The sequence below is a fragment of the Rosa rugosa genome, chromosome 6 (assembly GCF_958449725.1).
Source record: "Rosa rugosa chromosome 6, drRosRugo1.1, whole genome shotgun sequence".
Lineage (NCBI taxonomy): Eukaryota > Viridiplantae > Streptophyta > Magnoliopsida > Rosales > Rosaceae > Rosa > Rosa rugosa.
In genome coordinates, this window is record NC_084825.1 from 53498858 (window position 1) to 53520577 (window position 21720).

The 21720-nt window shown below is 37.4% G+C and overlaps 4 protein-coding genes, 1 non-coding gene and 1 pseudogene across 7 annotated transcripts; 3 read left to right on the forward strand and 3 right to left on the reverse strand.

The window, feature by feature from the left end:
- Window positions 1-1569: 1569 nt before the first annotated feature.
- On the forward strand, window positions 1570-3643 carry LOC133717411 (dof zinc finger protein DOF1.8-like). 3 transcript variants are annotated; one of them, XR_009849607.1, is made up of 3 exons: window positions 1570-1736; window positions 2260-3236; window positions 3446-3643. XR_009849607.1 is itself a non-coding variant. In XM_062144120.1 (2 exons), the coding sequence occupies exons 1-2, from the start codon at window positions 1713-1715 to the stop codon at window positions 3130-3132; spliced, it is 897 nt and encodes a 298-aa protein (XP_062000104.1). In that variant the 5' UTR covers window positions 1570-1712; the 3' UTR covers window positions 3133-3643. The 3 variants fall into 3 exon arrangements, 2 of the variants coding, with proteins under 2 accessions (XP_062000104.1, XP_062000105.1); XM_062144120.1 differs by having other exon boundaries at window positions 2260-3643; XM_062144121.1 differs by lacking the exon at window positions 1570-1736 and adding an exon at window positions 1744-2088 and having other exon boundaries at window positions 2260-3643.
- A 4925-nt stretch (window positions 3644-8568) lies between these two features.
- Window positions 8569-11111, forward strand: LOC133717021 (heat shock 70 kDa protein 18-like). Its single transcript, XM_062143646.1, has 2 exons — window positions 8569-8862; window positions 9157-11111. The coding sequence occupies exons 1-2, from the start codon at window positions 8637-8639 to the stop codon at window positions 11109-11111; spliced, it is 2181 nt and encodes a 726-aa protein (XP_061999630.1). The 5' UTR covers window positions 8569-8636.
- A 778-nt stretch (window positions 11112-11889) lies between these two features.
- Window positions 11890-15044, reverse strand: LOC133717022 (cyclic nucleotide-gated ion channel 1-like; annotated as a pseudogene).
- Window positions 15045-17459: 2415 nt separating this feature from the next.
- LOC133717023 (NDR1/HIN1-like protein 3) lies at window positions 17460-18005 on the reverse strand. Its single transcript, XM_062143647.1, has one exon. The coding sequence runs from the start codon at window positions 18003-18005 to the stop codon at window positions 17460-17462; it is 546 nt and encodes a 181-aa protein (XP_061999631.1).
- Window positions 18006-18713: 708 nt separating this feature from the next.
- Window positions 18714-19373, forward strand: LOC133717024 (uncharacterized). Its single transcript, XM_062143648.1, has one exon. The coding sequence runs from the start codon at window positions 18714-18716 to the stop codon at window positions 19371-19373; it is 660 nt and encodes a 219-aa protein (XP_061999632.1).
- A 274-nt stretch (window positions 19374-19647) lies between these two features.
- Window positions 19648-19750, reverse strand: LOC133719078 (U6 spliceosomal RNA). The gene has a single exon (XR_009850808.1). It is a non-coding gene; the product is annotated as a U6 spliceosomal RNA (small nuclear RNA).
- Window positions 19751-21720: the final 1970 nt, after the last annotated feature.

Genomic DNA, 21720 nt, shown 5'->3' on the forward strand with positions numbered 1-21720 from the left:
TAAATTTTTGATTGATATTGGAGTTGAAGTAATTGATGGAAAATGACTATATGCATGAGAAACACGTTCATTTATTAACGTCATAATCACATAGATAATGAAAATTGCAAAATATATTAAGTGCAAAAATAATTTCCGAGGACAATTGTCTTCACTCGCTTGAATGCTAACCCTATACAGATTCCTAGTGCAACCATGCAAAACTACGCAACTAGATTCCATTCTAGCTCTTAAGTCTTATCAAATTACTCCTGCAAATAGTGATGGGTAACAGTGTCACGGATATGGATTCCATTGCCTCGTTTCTATCAAACCCCAAATCATTGATGTCGCTTTGGGTTAAGCGAGCTCAACGACAAGTCGTACAAACCAATGGTGCTCCGGTAGCCAGTGACAACCAGCTAAGGTGAGACCTGGTAGACGACAAGGAGCGTCAGACGTGGCAGCACCTCGTGAGGTACGGAGAGAGTTTGACTAAAACCCTAATGGGAGTTTGACTGAAACCCTAATGGAGTCAGACAATCGTACGACGGTTAACTCAGTTGCTTAGGTTGTGTTTAAGATCGACACCGCCACATGCGCGCGCACGTTCTTGTTTTCTAGTACTGTTCCTGCGATGGGATTGAAGTATGGAACCCAGAGTCCTAAATATTCTTCACCGACACGTTTCGAAACCTCATCAACCCGGCTTGCTCTCCGGCCAATCGTCTCCCGCCACGTCGCCACTGCCGCTTCGGCAGTGACAACTGCTGCACCTTGCCGCCGTCACCTTGATGGGTTTGTGTTTCTGTGACCTCTGTCTAGTACTCCACTAAAGCTTTCCTCTTGTCCTTTTTCGCTGGTGATTCTACTTTGTACGCAAAGAGCTTGGTCAGATTAGCAAGAAACTCGCTTTATTCCTCTGTGTAATGTTGAATTTTGTAGGCTGTTTGCTATGAACCCTAGCTCTATTTAGCTATGCCTAATGGTAGAGTTACTAGAGTAGCTTAGCTTGATTAGGGGGCTACATGTATATCATATATAGTGGCTTTGGAGTGAGAAATTGGAGGTTTAATGTGGTCACTGTCTGTCTTCCTTTTTTCCTGAATAGGAGATTAGATTTGGACTAAACATCTATTCAAAATCCATACAATAATAAATTATAAGAGACATTGTTGATAGAAAAGAAAAATAATGTACAGAAAATAGGCATTAGTGGAAAACAAAGGAAATGAGTACCTCCTGTCCTAATTTGATGAAGAAAAAGGAATGCAATTGAAAATAGTAATAGAAGAAAAGAAGAAATAATGGAGCAGGAAAAAAGTAAACTCAATTCCTCCTTCTCTGGTCAGAAAGAACCCACTAAATTCTACAATGAATCATTACATTGACAAATGCAAGGACATATTTATATTCTACTAAACTTCTTATGTGCATGTACACATTATTCCCAAATATTGTGTTTAAGGGATGAATAGGAATGTATGTGGGATAATGACAGAGCATTAAAAGACAAAAATACCCCACCCATGCACTCTTTCTCTCTCTATCTCTTCTCATATAGTTGGCCAACACATGGAACCACACCACATAGAGTCATAGACCATCTCCTTCCAAGTAGTGCTTCATCTTTGCTTTTAGACCAGCTGCTTACTAAAGTGGTTGATTTTTTCTCTCTCTTTCTGAAAGACTTCGATAGCTTTTTCTCTCTTCCCTTTTCTCCTTCTTAATCCATGGACACAGCTCACTGGCCACAGGTAAAGGCAGCTTGCTTGCTTTTTCCTTTTCCTCCATGAAATCATGAAATTATTTTCTAGGGTTGTGTTTTTTCAAAGCTGAATTAGAGTACCTCTCTTTTAATTTTTCTGAAGATTTATCTCTCTGATTGTTAGTTCTAAAGTTAATACTTTTACCTCTCCACAGATGATATATATGTTATTGGGTTTAGCTCAGCCCCTCCACTAATATCAGAATTTATATTGTTGCTGTCTTCCCTTGGTCTTTCATTTTTGTCTGGAAAGTTGAAAGTAGTACTACTGCACTTTTTTCTTTCTTTCTAGCTTTTCATCCCATCATCTGATAAAGTAACTTGTTTCTTTTGTTGCTGTGGTAATCCTGAACCTCTTGTTTTCTTCCTTTTGCTTTCTTCCTCCATAAATCTCTGTCGTAAATTTTTTGGGTGACAAATACTTTGTGTGCAATCACCACCAAAGTTATGCCCTTTTGCTGTCTTTGTTGTTATTTTTTTGCTTTATTATTTTTGTATTTTATTAATTTCAGGGGATTGGAGTGGTTAAATCCATGGGAGTTGAAGTTTCTGATTCAAGGCCCATCTTAGAGAGAAGAGGAAGACCTCAGAAGGATCAAGCTTTGAATTGTCCAAGGTGCAACTCAACAACCACTAAATTCTGTTACTATAACAATTACAGTCTCTCTCAGCCAAGGTACTTCTGTAAGACTTGTAGAAGGTATTGGACTGAAGGTGGGTCTTTGAGAAATGTTCCAGTGGGTGGAGGCTCAAGGAAGAATAACAAGAGATCTTCAACTTCATCATCTTCGTCACCATCAACTTCCAATTCATCTAAGAAGCTTGCTCATCATGATCTGGTGATGACCCAACAAAGTGCTGATTCTCAAAACCCTAAGATCCATCAAGGTCAAGATCTCAACCTAGCATACCCACCAACATCTGATCAGGACTATGATCATCATAGCATCTTTAATCCTAGCTCTTCTAGAATTAGTACTTCATCCCCTCATAATCTCTCGGCTATGGAGCTCCTCAAGAGTACTGGGATCAATGCATCAAGGGGATTAATGAACTCTTTCATGGCTCCCATATCTGTAGCAGATTCGAATACTATCACGATGTTCTCTACTGGTAATCATGGGTATCCAAATTTGCAAGAATTTAAGCCAAGGCTCAGTTTTTCTCTTGATGGGTATGAGAGTGGCTATGGAAGTCTTCAAGGCGTTCAAGATGGTACAAGTCATCATCATGCAAGGCTCTTGTTTCCTACTGATCAGGATTTGAAGCAGATTCCAAGCAGTACTACTAATACTACTACAAGCACTGAATTTGAGCAAAATGGAGGGGAAGGAGATCATTCTGGTGTGTATTGGAATGGAATGTTAGGTGGAGGATCATGGTAAAAGAGAAACATAATGATGATCAAGAAGATGGTATTTTGGTTTTGATTTTCACATGGTGGGTGGGTTGGTTTGGAGTTTGATAAGTTAAATAACAAATTAATATGGTACATGGGATTTCTTTCTTCCTCTCTTATCAGTCTTTTTAGTACTTGATTTTCCTAGGACTCTTTTCTCAATTCTCACCTCTCTTCTTTTGATGAAGAAATTAAGTTTCTTCTTTTTTTATTTTGTGTTGCTTTAAGTACTAGCTAGTACTACTCTCTAATGATCAATGTGCATGGTTGAAGCTTAATGTTTTTGTTGGCTTCAAAAGGTCATGTGATCAAGGGTGTGAAGGAATGCTGTACGAAGATTCATGAGTACAAGAGGAGGCCAAGCAAGTCCCATATTCCTTTTTAGGGTTCGCCAGCAAGAAAGAGTGGTAATTAGTTAAATTATGTACAAGAATCACTCGTGTTATATATTCATTCCAGTTAACTCATGGAAAGATTTGTGGTTTGATTGTGTATTAGCTAGAATGTGATGGATTATCTATTTGTTTGAGGCAATTAATTGAAGTGGTTGAGTTGGAATGATAGTGGGCGTCCATCCTTAATTTAGTAGAAAAAAAAGCTTCACCTTTTGTTTTTCCTTCTTTCTTTTTTCTTGGCAATAGGGCAGAAATGTCGGGTCTTTTCAGAACCATCTGGGTCGGACTTTGAGAGATTCTTCCACCCATTAAAGCTTACCCTCCTTCATCATTAAGCCACGAGTTTTAGTACAGAGTGGATCATGTTCAGAATGAAGTATGTATATATGTATGTATCATGTATAATTGTATATATGACCCATACATGATACATCACAATCGAATTACGTACATAATTTCTTCAGTCAAGCATTTCTCTTCCAGGTCCTGTATTCGTAGTTTCTGTTTATAACCACTTTAATTTCAAGGCCCGGTCATACATAACGCTGCCTCCAGTTTCTTGAATGAATCATGAATATCACACACTGTTTACAGTGTACAGATTTAGTTAAGTTGGCATTTTCGATTCCATTACCAATTGGTTGAGGAAGGAGGTGAGGTGGGATCCACAAAACACTCTCATCCGTAAGCATGCAAGGAAATAATCTTCTCCCACTCTGCGAAATCTTTCAGATGTAGACCCTCTATTAATCTAGTAATATACTTGTATAGACCCTCCATTGTTGTGATATATATGTTTAATAATTTCTGTATGCAGTCAAGCACTAGCTAGGGTTTCTGGTAGTTGTGCACCTCCATATCATGAAGGTCCTAATCTCATTAGGTCCTCTTATACAAAAGGTGAACGCTCTAGTTTTTAACTTTTTATGATTCTTTTCTGATCTTTTGATTAGGGTCGACAAAAGTTCCCTTTCTTGCCAATTACCTTCTCCACCTACTGAGCTAGCTAGCTAGCTATATTTACCGATTACCACACCGATCTTGATCTCTTGGACTCTCTAAGTTAGTTGTCCATCTTTTGCTCAGTAAATAGGTCCAGAGCTCTGCATCTCTTACTTGATTGATTATTGAACTAATTAGCATGTACGTATGGATCGGAGTAACGAGTTGACACAATTAGTCACAAACTAGAGTACTGTTGGTGATGATGATCAGGTCGTGGGGATAATTAGTGTTTGCTTCGATGATAAATTAGAGAAAAGCATGCGGCTTTTGGCTAATCGTACGTAGTGCGAGACTAGCACTGAGATATATTAGAACCAGCAACATGCCAATTATTGATAGAAAAACAGCAAAGAGATTTTCCCACGCATAAGCACTGGTCTGAGAACTGCAAAAAAATTAAAGGATTAATTAGTTCTTATACATTTTTTATGCTTACTAACTATTCTTTTTGTTTCTTATGGATGAACAAAGCTTAGATTTCGTAAGCCCCACCAGAAACAATACAAAAAATTTTGCGGAAAATCTGTTGACTCTAATATACCAGATTGAAGAGCGTCAAGAAATATGCCAAAGTTGAAAAGTGTTGTATTTGGTGAACTTATAGGACATAAATCATTCAGAAACTGGACATTTTGAAATGAATGATCTTGAGCACAATTAAAAGTACGAAGTTCACAACCATTTTCAACTCGACAAACATATCGCCAACAATCTATTTCTCGTTGAAAAGAAAAAAAGTACCATAGAGCTCCTATTACCTACAAAGACAAGAAATTAGTTGTTAATAATTAATCGAACTACTGAAAAGAAAATTTAATAACGTTCTGGAGGAAAAACACTTGCCAACTCCATCAAATGGAGGAAAATAACTTTAATAAGCTAGGGCCGTACCGTATATGTATTCCGGAAATTCTCAATTTGGGTCTGAAAAACATATTAGCTAGCTCTTCATTTCCTTGTTCTTCTTCTTCTTCTTTTAATATTTTTTGATAGGATCCTTTCCTTCTTAATTCAACTCACAATTAAGCATTGATTTTATTTGAGCTTCATCTTTTTCCAATTCCATAACAAATGATAATAATTAAAGAAGGGCAAGTTTTCAATTAAAACATTATGGACTGCTCAAATAAATTAGTTAAGATAATTAAAACAGAAACTTACATGACTTGTAAAGAGGAACATGAAAACGCCTTTAACCCATATTCTAGTTTCTCTGCTAGAAGGCTGCTTGTTCTCAATTTTCTTATGGATTTTGTAGATCCGAAGAATTCGCGCCACATATTGCACCATCACAAGAGAGTTTAGAAAGTTCCTTGTATTCAAAGACTTTGTGCCCTAGGGTGTGTGTGTTTGGTGGGGTGATAAGGCTTTGGTCTCATATATAAGAGGTCAGGAGTTCGAGCCCCATCAAAGGTGGGAATGGGGTGGGGTTTTAAAAAAAAAAAAAATAATAATAAAAAAAAATAAAAAAAGACTTTGTGCCCCTCATTTTTGTAAAGAAAATTAAGATTGCTACCTGCGCGCATACATTAAAACAATTAATATACTCTAATTAACGTCTAACAAAAGATGAATTCATATTGTCCTAATTTCAATTTTTTAACAATATCAAGTCTTTTTCTTACTTGTGGAATAGGCAAAACAGCTAGAGTATCATTTATCAATTAAGATGTACGACCGCCAAATCGCTCTAGCTATTCGCTTAACAAGTGGTAGAAATCTCCTCTCCCTATTGGCGTCATGTCTCATGGTATTAAGTAAAAAAACATTTTGAAAATAAATGTCATATACATAATGGATATCTGTAAGTGATCACAAGCAAAGAGCTGTTTTTTTCGACTTCTTATCCACTCCAATACACTTCACATCTTCGTTGAGAACTAGAACGTATAAGAACAAAGGATCCATTGAAATACCGAACACACACGCCATTAGAAATATAAGATTCCACATTGGACGAAATTAAGGATGAACCATACGGATTATATATTTCCGCAGATGACCATGGCAATTTTTCTATGGTAAATTGCTCCTCTGTGGTCGCTGGATTCAGATGTGGACTACACGCGACAAACATACGTAACAGTGTTAGTTGCACTCGGTGGTCAGAAAGAATAGAACATGTATAATCCCCATATATGGCAGTATTGCACACAATTATTTGTCTTAGAGTTGTTTAGGTTAGGAAAGTAACCTCTCAATTTCAACTATTTCTTCATGAGGGGACTCCATCTATATAAGTTAACAACGCTGTTCTACAATGCAATATTTCTGAACTATTAACGGATGCACCCCAGAGAGCTCTTCAATTACCCACGCCTCAAAATTTCGAATAATATAGTTAAGCGTCCTGCAAATCAATATGAAGAACTGAACTTTAGAGCATTTTAATCTAGTCTTAAGTATAAAGCTCTGCAATAACCTTGCAATGAGAGAGAGAGAGAGAGACTTTTTAACAAAAATTGCCTTTAAACTTCAAAGGCAATTTGAAGCTGGTTTAAATGCAGTTGTTGTTTACAAATCAAGGAAAACAAATTTAGCTTGTCATTCTTAATTTACGACTCTTTCGCGGAACCTTACTAGCGGGAAAATTAAGAACGAAAAATTTGGCTGTATTTAATAAGTGGAATTGAAAAACTACGTCCCATATAACTAGATCAGCTGGTCTTCAACATTGTACGCATGTATTATATATGTCCAGCTACCAAACATTTTTTTTTATCACGAGTGTCAAAATTTTCACCTAGCTTGTTCGGTTGTGTTTGTTTATGGAATTAGGGCTTACTTGTTTTCATTCCTTAATTAGTTGAACTTAAATACTTAATTACTAGCTACACTGCGTACTACAGGATGCATGGCTACTCTTAATTGTGGAGTATTGGGAAGACAGCTAATTAATTAAACTGTCAGTTAGGATGATGCGTGATAGGCAAATCCTCTTAGCTATTTGCCCAACTACTTCAAGTCTTCTATAGTTGTCATAAATCACGGTATCAAATACAGCAGTACCAATTAGTCTTGATCATTTTGTTCACAGATAAAGACACGTACCCTTGGCAAAATTAAGTCATAGCTAGGTTCGCATATTTTCATTCATAAACTGTCAGCAATGTTGTTAATTTCATTGGTATATAGTACTGTACGTAAACCGCGCATGGAATTGGTAAGTATCTAAATCAAGGGGATCATACAACAAAGACTTAATTAATGAGCATACGTATGAAAATAGGGTCTGCCAAAAAATGACGTTTAATTGAGGAGTAATTCTTTTGGTGTGAAGATTACACACGAATAATCAATCATGATGCATGTATTGTACATAATCGTATTAATTTGAGTCGTAATTCATGATCGTGTCTATTAAAATTCCAGGCTGCTTCCTCCCTAGCTAATACCGTATCTGCTTCACAGACAGCACACGCACAGAATTAGTCGGTTAATCACTTGCATCGATCATTAACAGTTCCTATATTTCACTACAGTCTGTATATTATAAGTTCAGGGCAGCATTCCAAATCAATCATATCAGACGTTTTGGTACCATCGATCATATATAGGTCTCTTTTGTGCCAATTACGTACCCCTAAGCTACATACTATGCTGGTCATCATATAACCACTTTCTGTAATTGCATTTCTCTAAGTTAATAAGCTATATTCAACACAAATTAACAATCAGTCACAGATTTCATTACTTTCTCGCTGTTCATGGGGGTAATAATAGGAAGAAAACCTACATTCATGCTACGAGCGCCACAGAAATGAAATCGTTCATATATAGTTGAACAAATGCATGAATCAAATCACATAGACCATACCATACCTCGATCATAGACTAGTGTCCAAGTAGTAAGGCCCTTGACTCACCTTGACCTCCCTTGACATTTGACCTCACCACACAGAGCATCGTAGTTGGGCTTTTGGACAATCAGTGACGCGGCCCAAAGCAGCAAGGGTCCTGTCTACTCTTGCTTGTTTGACTAGGGTCTTTGTTTTGTTGTCCAAGGTAAAGAGTCGGCAAAACCTTAAACCATAAGTCTCCACTCGTAACGTCTCGTTGAGCCACAATTTCCCTTGAAACCCTAAGGACAATGTCTTCCTCTGAAAAGCCTCCGGTGATCGGAATTGACCTCGGCACCGTCTACTCGTCCGTCGGAGTTTGGGATCCAAGCCTCGGTCGCGTGAGAATCATCGCCGACGAGTACGGCAACACTCAGATTCCTTCGTGTGTGGCTTTCACTGAAACCCAGCGTGTGATTGGTACCGCCGCCTACGATGTGAATCAGATCAGTTCTAACCTCGGGAACACTATCTTCGGTATGGTGTATTTTCCGAACGAGTAATTTATGCTGCAATTTGCTTCTGTTTTATGCTTTGGTTTGTTTGTTACGGTAGTTGGCCAATTTAAACAAGTAAGAGTCGACTGTATCTGATTTTACTCAATTTATTGCTTTCTTTTAAGAGTCCGTATCTGATTTGACTCCTGAATTTATTGCTTTCTCTTAAGAGTTCGTATCTGATTTTACTCCTGAATTTATGCTTATTTTTTATTTTTTTTCGTTATTAACATTTGTCTCACACAGAAACGTAACGAAATGTATGTATTTGCAGGCACAAAGCGGTTGATAGGGAGGAAGTTCAATGAGCCTTCAATTGGAGAAGATATGAAGCAATGGCCATTCAATGTGAAAGAGAAGCGTGACATGCCGGTTGTTTCTGTCAATTACAAAAACCAATGGAAACAATTTTGCTGTCAAGAAATTTCTGCCATGATCGTCTCAAAGTTGCATCAACTTGCTGAGGATGATTTAGGTTGTTGCGTGGAGGAGGCTGTGATCAGTGTGCCTGCTTTCTTTACTGATTCACAAAGACAAGCTATGATTGACGCCGGTGCTATAGCAGGGCTGAATGTGCTCCAAATAGTTAATGAAGGAACTGCATCGGCCATAAACTATGCTGTGGAGAGGAGAGTTTCTCGAAAGAAAAGAATACTGGTTTTTGACTTGGGTGCAGGGAGTGTTGATGTTTCTATTGCTGTGCTGGAAAAGGGACTCTGTGAAATCATTCATTCTACTGCTGGAGATACTTGTCTAGGGGGCATGGATTTTGATAATAGAATTGTGGATTACTGTGTGGAAAAGATAAAGAAGAAATTGAAGAGGGACATAAGTGGAAACAAAGGGGCTTTGATGATGTTGAGGAGAGGTTGTGAGAGAGCCAAGATAGAGCTCTCATCAAAGGAGAATGCCTCAATTCATTTGGAATACGATGGGATTGACTTCAAAACAGAACTCTACCGGACTATTTTTGATGAACTGTGCACTAATCTAATCAAAAAGTGTATGGAATTAGTTAACAGATGTTTGAAGGCTGAAGGTCTAGTTAGCAGTGATGTTGATGAGGTTGTACTTGTGGGTGGTTGTGCTCAAATCCCAGCTGTGCAGCAGCGATTAAGATCCTGCTTGGATGGTAAGGTTCTTGTTGAAGTAGAGTCAAATGAGACTGTTGCAGCTGGTTCCGCATATCTCGGGGCATCATTAAGTGGTGTGTTCAATGATCTAGTTTGCCGAGATATTGCAAACCTGTCATTTAGTTGTGAATATAGGGTTACTGGCTTATCCCCCAACTCTCTTAAGTCGAAAATTGCAAACAAGAAAAGGGTGCTGATTTCTAAGAATACTCCAATTCCATCAAAGAATTGCCAGATCAATGTGCCTATTGTCAGGAGCGTTCTTATGCCAAATGACAGAAAAATTGTTTTGAAGATATATGAAGGGGATAACAATGTACTGGGAGAGATTGAAGGTGGAAAAGTTGAAAATACTTACAAGTTGTTGGGGAAATTTGAGCTGAGCACTAAGGGTAGTGACCTTGTCACTGTTATATTCAAGGCTGATACAAATGGGATCCTCAATGTGTCTGCTCAGGGCAATGAAGACAGCTATATTCCAATCACCAGTGACATTGGCCGATTGACTACTATTGAAATTAGTAAAATGACTTCAGAAGCTGCTATATACAAGTCAGAAGATGAGGAGATTTGGAAGAAGGTTAAGAGCATTAATATATGCAGGAATGTAATTCAGGGGACTGATATCACTGAGACTCCTAAGAATGTTACTGAGACTGAGACTTTGGAGGAGGTTACCGAGACTGAGACTTTGGAGGAAATTACCGAGACTGAGACTTTCGAGGAGGTAACCGAGACTGAGATTTTGGAGGCCGAGACTGAGACTCTGGAGGAGGTTACTGAGACTTTGGAGGAGGTTACCGAGACTGAGACTTTGGAGGAAATTACCGAGACTGAGACTTTCGAGGAGGTAACCGAGACTGAGATTTTGGAGGAGGTTACCGAGACTGAGACTCTGGAGGAGGTTTCTGAGACTTTGGAGGAGATTCCTGATACTTTGAAGAAGGTAACTGATACTTTCAAGGATATTCTTGCCTCTGACACTTCAAAAAACATCAGCAATGCTCTGAAGCAAATTTGGTTATACTTGCTTGGCACGAGCATCGGTGAAAGAATATGCTTTGGGGTTATTCTTATACTTATTAGTTATTATTAAGTGGATTGTAGGGTAGAAAGATTCATATCTTTCTTTCTAGTCAGAATATGGGTTTATGGAAGTTATAGGATATGGTATATGGGTTAACTGGGTTGTTTTAAGCGGAGAATGTTTTGGGATACAAGACTTCAAAATCTTTTTGGAAATCCCATAGTTTTTGGGGAATTCACTTGTGGCTTTTAGAAAGGATATATGAAATATGATATATATTTACTTATTATAATGAATATATGCTCAGAAAGATGGTTTGAATATATTTGTTCTATTACGACTCTTCTTCTGGTAATTCTATGACATGCATGACCGCAGAAGTGAGGTCCAGACAAGCTTTGCTAGATTATATGTTTGCAACATTGCAGCTACAAGAGCTGCACCATAAGCAACCACCGGCTCTTCTTCTTCTCTCTTCATACTCACTTGAATCCCTTTAACACTTGAGGGTAATGCAACTGGTTCATGCGTGTTCTCCATGAAATGACGAGAGCATCATCTAGTTAACTTTAGAGTTTAGACATGCCATTTATTTTGTTGCTTGCGCCCCGAGCTTCAATTTTATCAATGTAATTACACACATCAAGGATGTAGAATCGTAGTTCCAAAACACCATACAACTAAAAACCTACCTAGAGCTGTACAGTAAACACCTTAGGCGAATTACTGAAAGACCATACTAAATACAGAAAGTCTAATTTTAGTGCATATTTATCAGTTGTTATATTGAGTCCCTTTAATTGATGATCATGCATCATAGTACGTAAAGTATTCCAGTAGTATTCCTCTACTTCAATTGATCAGAAACAGTAGGGTGAGAGTTCGCCTCGATAACATTAGTCCAGAATTCAGGGACTAGGCTCTTCAAGTTGCTCGCTATAAAAGTAAACGCTTCAACTTCTGTGCTGCACTTAACAGTTCTGTTTGAGATTGGCAAGTCATCAGAAGAGGAGGTGACATTGTTTAAAGCCCAATTTAGTTTTTCTCCGTAAAAATCACCTTTCCCAAGACACAGTCCTTGAGAAACCACTTCCATCATTACTGGTTGTGTAGGTGCGTACTATGCCTTGAGTGATGAAGAGCAACTTATCAATTGGTTCACTCCCAAATAATATAGCTGTTCTCACTATAGATTACTGGCTTAAGATGACTATCACACATTGCTGTCAGCACTTGTTCATCCATAGCTTGAAGCACTGGCACCTAAGGAACATGATTATTATACTATCAGGATGGATGACATAAATTGTGAAGAATTGAAGCATCGATATAGCCAAGCTACTAAACTGAAGGTTTTGAATGTACTTTTCAGGCAGTGGGGACAGAGAGACTTGCTTTCTTTAGCGTATTCAAGCATACATGGCACTTGATAAACTTCGAACATTCCAAGGGAAGAATACAGAGGATATTCTGGACATTGACATCTTGATTTGCTTCAAGTTCATGTGGTACACATGTCATGATCATATTCTTCATACTCAAAGGGATGCCATTGTTATGTAACCATGATGCTATCTCTGGACCTCTCTTCCTCTCCATTTTCATCAATTTTCTTTGCTCCTTTGATCTTGTAGTTTGCAGGTGCATATATGTCTGTTCCGGAGTAAATTCCATCCATTAAATCCTGAGATGGGTATGAGTGCATGTTTGGACGAATCTAAGGGCATTGTTATACAAGGGTATAGTTCTGTAGGTCAAAACCATCTGAGATTAATCTTATCCTATCTAAATCTTCTAACAGAAGACTATCAAAGTCAGATAATGCAGGGTTTCAAGATGTATATGAAGTATTGCAACCGCAAATTTTATTTATATTTGATTCATTTATCACCAATTGTAAAGATAACAATGGATGAACAAGTGAGGCTGTGATAAACAATACAAGATGAACTTTCATTGAGAAAGTTTCCTCAGTTGACCTATCAGTGTCAATAATCAAGTAAATAAATGATGTATGTGTCCTTCTTAATCAGAGATCAGACGATCAGTGAACATATATAGATGTTCCGGTAATTAAGTAAATTAAGTGAATATTGAGTATCTCATTCAGATATATTAAAAATAGTAGCAAGCCACTGATAGAAATAAAAAATGCAAAGAGGTCTTCCCAAGCGTAGGTAAGTGTCTGTAGATTTTGGCCAAAAGAGCTACAGTATTGAAATGGATCAATACGTAAGATGCAGTATCTAAGTTATACAAGTTCAATGTGATCGAAGAGATAATTTTTAACCATCATCAAGATAAGGCCAGCTTAATCATCTTGGCATGATTGAACAACAGCACAACATAACACATAACGTACTGAATTATTTAACTAAAGAAGATACAAATTAGTTAACTATTGACTTCAGAAAAGTTCTACGAAAAAACTGTAACTCTTTGGAAGAGAGGGAAATAATATTAAGAAGTTTTCACGAAACAAAGCTCAAAAAATTATTAAATGAAGCCTGTGAAATTTTGACAGCCAGAAAAACAGAATACAGAAAGCTGTAAATTTTCCAGATGCGAGAGCAGCACAACCATAGGTATTAAGGATTTAAAATCGAGTCATATCACACAAAAAATATTTACATGGTCATTAAGACATCTGCTATACAGTTCATGGATACAGTGTTAGTGTATGTCCCTACTGCCTTGAATAAGCACCATGAATGTCATCATTCACTTGTCAAGGTTGATCTCATTTAAAAATTTAAGAGAAAAAAATCCCGTCACAGTTTCTAAGTGTATCATAATTGAAAAACTTTAGTTTAGTCAATGTTAATTAATTGGTTAAGATAAAACTGAAGCTTACATGGCTTGCACGGATGAAGGCAAACAATTTCAATACAGAGTGGATAAGGTTCTTAAGTACTTCAAACGATAGGTAGATCTGAAAAACCCGTGGCAGATATTGAAAGAGAATAAGAGAGTTCAAAAAATTCCTCGACTTTGAGCCTCTCATATTTATAAAGAAAATGAAAATTACTACCTGCACATGTCACAGAGGCATATGCAAGAGTTACATCTAACTAATCTTGACAAATAATGAATCAGTCAAACTCATTCGTTCTAATTTGAAGTATATATTATAGACACAATACAAAAAAGTGGCTTCTAGTACCTGTGGAATGGGAAGAATGGCTAATATGTCAATTGGGATATGTGACTGCCAATATGATTTCCCCATGAGGGAAGTTCTTAGCTTTGGCTTCAATATACATTTGAATTATAATGTTTACTATATACAAGAGATCTGTTATATATCGCAAAATAGCAGCTTTCTTCAACTTATTTTCCAATCTGAGACACTTCATATCCTCGTTAACTAAATGAATGTACAAAATCAAAGGATCCAGTAAGGCAGCAAACACACATGATACTGCAAATATCCTCTTCCATACTCAAAGGAATGGTTTCTGCTTTGCAGCCTCTTGTGTCCAATGCTCTACCATGCTGAAAAATACACCACAAGTAACAAATTGCACCATCAGAAAGAATAAGCATCAAAGGAGACACTGAAGTTGGCTATCTATGGTGTAATTAAGTAGTACGCCTAATACCCCCTAACACCACAGTCACCACTCCAGCTTGCACATGCATGTTGATGTTCATTTTGAATGGAGATATATACTGCATCATGATGCAAGCAGTTGTGAATTTTATATAAGGAGAGTCAGAAGATTTTGCAAATTAAGGTTTCAAATTAATGTGCTTATGCTAAAACCACACAAATTTATAAATGTACTTGGCATATTGCAGAAGACTTCAGTTATCTTATTACCAACAATTAAAGATACTATAGTAGATTAGTGGTGCCTTAGAGCCACACATAAGATCCTGAAATTATATTTTCTTTGATGTTTATCACTATTTCAAGAACCACCATTCCTACTTTTGGATACAAAATTTACTTAAAGTAGAAAGAACTAAAGAAAATCACCTCTCTTGGGAGTTCTCCATAAATCAAAATTTTCAAATATTGTTGAAAGCCACTGCTAACATGACAGTAAAATAGTAGATTCGCGAGAGAGAGAGAGGGAGAGAGAGAGAGAGAGAGAGAGAGACTTACATCAGTGGTACCTTTCTATGGAGATGTCAATTGTGGTCAGGGCGGAGCAAGAGAGAAAGGGGGATGTGCTGCAGAAACTGAATAACTCTCTATTGCAAAATGAAGATCCAGCACTGATTTCAACTTAAACTATGCTTCATATATAATTGACGTCAACGACTTACTATACGTATTGCAGTAGTCCCACATTTTTTATAAATGAAAAGTAGAATACAAACGCAAACTAAAATTCTAGTTCTTTCTAAGGAAAAGTAGTCGCTTTCATTTATAAAATGACGCTATATATGGTTATGTTGACTGTTGACTCTTTGTTCCCCAAGTAATTAGCCAATCACTACATGAACCAACAACAATAATCAAACTAACAATATTTCGAGGGATTCCAAGTCGTTTGATCTGTACAATCTGAATCTAAACTACATAGCAATAGATATTGATACACTTTTGGTATGAATGGCATGACCTTTTGCTTGCCACGTACCAAGCCTCCTTCATGGTATCTGACTTCAGTAAGAACTTCCTTCATTGCCTGGGGGAACAGAAAAGCTCTGCCGTTTGTTAAAACAAGCTAGTATGGAAAAGAATGTTGAAATCTGTCTTATGGGACAGATGATTGGTTGGGTTAAGATTAATTCTGATGGAGCTTGGAAACATGATGAGGGGGTTGGAGGTTATGGGGCTGTGTTTAGGGATCATATGGGACGTTTGCTTGGAGCTTTTGCTTCTAATCTTGAGATTCCTAGTTCCATTGCGGCAGAGGTGATGGCTGTGATTAAGGCAATTGAGCTGGCATGGGTTCGTGATTGGAAGCACATATGGCTAGAAGTGGACTCTTCTCTTATTCTGGATTTTATTAAATCTCCTTTGTTGGTCCCCTGGCAACTTCGTATTAGCTGGCTCAATTGCTTGTACAAGATTTCTCAAATGACTTTTCGTGTATCACATATTTTTCGTGAAGGTAATAAGGTAGCTGATGCTTTGGCGAATTATAGTACGACTGCTCCTAATATGGTGTGGTGGGATGCTCCACCATCTTTTCTTTTATCGCATTGTCAGAGTGACCAATTGGGTTTTCCCCAATTTCGGTTACGATAGCTTATTTCTTTTCGTTGCTTTTGTAGGGAGGTTTGGTTTGGTCCCCCTCCTATGTTCCTTCTTTTCTTCTTACTCTTTTATTAAAAAAAAAAAAAAAAAAAATGTTGAAATCTGTCAAAAACCTATGATCACAATCCAATATGAAATGAAACTGAAGATTCAGATATGACAATTTTCATAGAAAGTTCACCCTAATAAATTTTCGGTATGATATTTTTTATGATTTTTTTTTTCAACGTTTATAAATGGTAAAAAAAAATTGAGTGAAGATTTTGATCCCTCCGAATTAACTAGTAATAATAAGATGCCAAACAAATTAGCCTCCATAACAATCTGCTTTATGGGAAAAAGTGTGACACTATGGTGTGCAAATTGTCGTGGTTCGTCTCCGTAAGCTTAATCCCATGAATCAAAAGAAAACAATCTCCAAAGTTAAACAAAACGTACAATACCTTTGAATCAAAAGAAAACAAACATTATCAATCAATTAATATATAGAAGATAAAAATTGTGGTAAGATAGAGAGAGATAACTTCAAAGTCTGTGGGAGCAAAAGAGGAAAGACGGTAGCAAATAGCAATGACGACAACGCCTAAGATGGAGAACTTATTGAGTTTGGGACTGCCTATTACTCGTACTACCAAATCCATAGTAAAAAGGTCAATATTTGCAAATTTGGGTGTTGGATATTCATGGATTTGGATGTTTGGGTTTTGATAGGTTTAATTAAGAATAATGAACAAAGGAATAGTGTTTATTTGTTTTTTTTTTCTGAAAGGGCTGGGTGTTTGGGTTTTGCTAGATTTAATTAAGAAAAGAAAATAATTGGAAAAATTGTTGGTGTAGTAGAAATTTTATCATTTTGTTGGGTGTAAAAACTTTGTTGAGTGTACTTGGATATTTGCTGAATACATTTAGAAAAATCCTATTTGAAATTACATAATTTTTTAACTTTTGATTTTCTTATTGTAAAGATCTAAATGGAAGTGGTGCAGTAGGTATGTTCATTTCAGATATAATTTACCGGTTCAAGGCGAATTTTTCTAGCCACGGTTTTTTTTTTTTTTTTTTGGAAAGGAGAACATGGTTTTAAGACTAGTTTCTTGTTAATTACATCCACATGCAATACCCTTAAATAATAATAATAATAATAACAACAACAACAACAACCCAACAATTAATTACGTGCAACTCAAGTTACCTATGAGTGTTTACCAAACAAATCGTTTACTCTTAAGGCCGGGTGCATGATATACTTGCGGGAGATAGGAATCACATTCGATAGTCTTGAAAGTACTGGGGAAATAATTCGCCGACTTGATCAACGGAACCTTCTTCAAGTCGCATATGAACTCGGAGTTCACTTTCCAATTCTTCTTAAACGTCGCCTTAGGGATTGCAGTGTTTTGAAGATAGAGTCTGACAAAGATGTCGTAATTATTATTAGCTGATCCTACATTGTTGTCCTCGACGTGTGCACACTGATGCTTAGCCTCGGAATTAAGATCCTTTTCAACCCCAAGAGTATCCATGTCCTGCTGTCCTCTGAATGACAATTTGAGAAGAGTTGTATCATTTTTCTCTTGGTAAAACATATAAGAGTAGCTCTCCGCAACAAACCTCTTCTCTTGGTAATAAGCCATGACCGTGATGTTATGATAATGTATGCCGAAATCTTTGTTGGGGTTTTGGAGGGTGATGTGGAGGACAAGATTATAGCGGAGGGTGTTAGTGTTCTTGGTGGTGATGATGGTCATGAATTCGGTGAGCGAAGCATGAGTTACATGAATGTTTGAGTGATAGGGAGGTTTAGATTCTCTCTCTCTCTTCATCGCAATACCAATTGTACAAGTGACAACAACACAGATAAAACAAATAGTAGAGCATATGTCGAAGCAACTACGCAATGTATAAGCGGTCACCATGGTTTAACGAGTTATGTGTGAGTTACCCAATGAATTTCTATTTATAAATGGCAAACTTACGAGCTCCAAAGAAAAGTCTTGAGAAATATATTAAAATTGGAAAGTAAATCTAATTCGATTTTTGAAATTTTCTTGCTTTTTCCTTCTGTCTTTCTTTTCTTTACTTGCAAGTCAAGTCTTTTTTTTTCTTTATTTCCTTTTTTCCAGTCACCTTTTACGAAATCCTAATTTTGTTTGAATAATAATTAACTTCCTTATATGCTACCTAAAAATCAAATATTCACTCCAACAGATTTCATAAACGTTAGTTCCCTTTAGAGAGAGAGAGAGAGAGAGAGAGAGAGAGAGAGATTACGTTATTTAATTGACAATACCTTGATCTGTAAATTATTACCTTATCCTATTGTCAATAGGGTTTCCTGTTAAATGTTTTGCTTTATACCAAGGTATCGGGCTCAGTTTACTTTATCGAGCTAGTTTTCTTTGTTCACCATGAGCGGTGGTTCTGAGCGGTCTTTCATCGGCTTTCTAGCTATTACCATGGCAGGAATCTTTTTTTTCACCGATGTGAACAGATATGTTAACAATCCCCACCACTCATACATTCACGTAACCCATGCTTCGCTCGCCGAGTTCAATAGGATCACCACCGCCACCATCAACACCCTTCACTATAATCTCGTACTCCACATCACCCTCCAAAACCCCAACAAAGATTTCGACGTGTATTATGATAATATTGTAGTCATGGCTTATTATCAAAATCAGAGGTTTATTATGGAGAGCTATTCACATGTAGTTTATTACCAAGGGAAGAACGACACAACTCGTCTCAAACTGTCACTCAAGGGACAACAGGACATGGACAACACTCTTGGGGTGGTTGAGGAGGGGCATCAAGAGAATTCCAAGGTTGAGCAGCCGCACCACCAATGCATACATGATGACAATGGCGATGAAAAAAACAAGAAGTTTAGACCATCTGAATATGATATTTTTGTCAGGCTCTATCTTCAAAACACTGCAATCCCAAACCCTAGGTCGTTGATCAGGATGAATTGGATAGGGAACTCTCAATTCACATGCAACTTGAAAAGGGTTCCATTGATCACAACTGCTAATTATAACCCTAGTCATTCCATGACCGCTGAGTGCAATTCCGATTTCTATCGAGTATTTCATCCTCCTGGAAGTGGTTGATTATTTGTAAATTGGATGGATTGTGATACTTTTACGGTTCTACCGATTGCCGGAAGGACTTATTTAATATGGTTTTGCTTTTTAGATAAGAAGAAAATTATCTTATATGTCTATTGTAGCTAGCTTTATTGTTTGAAGTCCTAATTAAGACCTTCTCATGAGTGTGGTTTGAAGTCATAATTAAGAGTTTACCTATACGTTTTAACTTTTTAAGTGTGGCCTGTGAGGAAAATGAAGCATGTTGATGAGTAATGAACTTTTTAAAAAAAAAAAAAAAAAATTGGACCATTTTTCGATTTATGCGTGTCATCCTTGCACAGGGGCCATGCTAATCTTCTCTGTATCGTTCCAATTTTATCAAATGTCCCCGAAGGGACGATGAGTAATGAACTTTGATGAGACCAAGTCTGATGCATGACAGACTTGAGAGAGAGAGAGAGAGAGAGAGTTTATATATAAATATATATATATATTTCTTAAATGCTTCCTTACATCATTATAATTCTAAGTACATTGTTCGTATTGAGCTCTAAATTAAAGCAGCTTAATTATCGCACCAGGCTTTATTAACTTATATATCTTCATACTGGTCTGCCTAGCCTGATTCTGGTCATTGCTTGGTTCTGGTGCCATGCAGGTCATCACTTGGTACTGATCACTTGGGATCACCACATATGCTACGATTACATCCTCCGCTTCCACCCCCGCCAAACCCACCAACGTCACTACCACCTTCGCCTCCTCCTCCTCCCCCACTTCTGCCACCTACTTGGCAGCTTCCATAGCCGCCGCCTCGGCCTCCACCATAACCATCACCTGCAGCTCCGGCGCCAAAGTTTGGGATGGGTTTTGTGGTGGGGGGAGTCTTGCACATTTATAGGCATAACAATTGAAAATTACAATATTACCCTTTTCATATTCCTAACGGTGTATACGTACATAATCTCGATCACGCAGTTACTAGACTTCTCGTCAACTAGCATATTCTTCATCAACACTACTGGTTCAAATCGATTAGTGCATGGAATATAACTTGTGGATGAAAACTATACATATTACTTGCATGTAATCAAGAATATATCAACGTGGAAAAACTAAGGGTGGAGAAATTACTGACTCTTAAACCAGTGGAGGAGAGAAGGCAGAACTCGATCTTTTGTGTAGAGAGAGAGAGAGAGAGAGAGATTAATTTCCATTATAAAAGATGATGAGAATCTAAATATATGCTAATTAAGCTACAAATCGAGACTACGACTAATGGAAATACATTCCAGTGATAAAATTTTGCAATTTTATTTTATTATATACATATAGAAATTTCTGTGCTTGATTTAGATTTCTGGAATTGGATTTTATCCATGATGGGTATTTTGCAACTGTGGAGCTATCAATTGTATTTCTTTTGCAATTAAAACTATAGTGACCTTGTTTAAAAGTCTTATCAAATTAAGCAAACTTTAATTGAAAATAGTTAGTTTGGAAGTGAGACCTTCCGTTATAACAAGATGATAATTGTTACAACACATACTTGGTTGCTGACTGAAGTGAATTTATCACCACAGCCCGACTGGGATTATGGTAACTGATATATAGAACAAGTTATTTATTGATATGTGTATTTCTTAAATGCTTCCTTACATCTTTTAATTATCAGGTATGTTCTTATTGTGCTATAAATTAGCAGCTTAGAGACCAGGCTAGGGTTTATTTATCTTATAGAATTATATATCAATACTGATCTGGCTAGCCTGATTCTGGTGCTGCTGCGACATTGCTTGATTCATCATCTTTAAGATAACAGTCTTGTGGTGGCAGCCCCTCACAAATTGGTGGATTTCTTGGAATCGGCAACGCAGTAGTGGCAGTACCACCTCCGCCTCCTTGGCCGCTTCCATGTCCACCCAAGACAAACTTTTCTGGTTTATCCAATAGGTCCCTGGGGTTACAAAGTCTGAGTGGAGGACAATATGGTATAAGTCTAATAGCAGAGACAACTCCCAAGCTAAGGATTAGCAAAAAAGCTATGCACGCCCACTTTGGTGTTGCCATCTTTATCTATTTGTTGTATCTCGCTCTGTACATTAAGTGGTTTATATAGCACGCCGCACAGGGTCTGTTTCATCATAAATAGCCATCAAATTGGCAGTTTGATGAGTGAGGCACAAAGCAAGCCTATGAATTTGATGCTTTTGGTATCGTGATACATCTTGTGACCAGAGAATTACGTGTACGTTGTTAATTCCGAGTATTCATCCACCAAACCATTGATTGATGTGCTACTGTGCTGGCATGGTCTAGTGATGAACCCTTCACTTTCAGTGTGTTGAGCCCTTGAGGCCCTATTCCT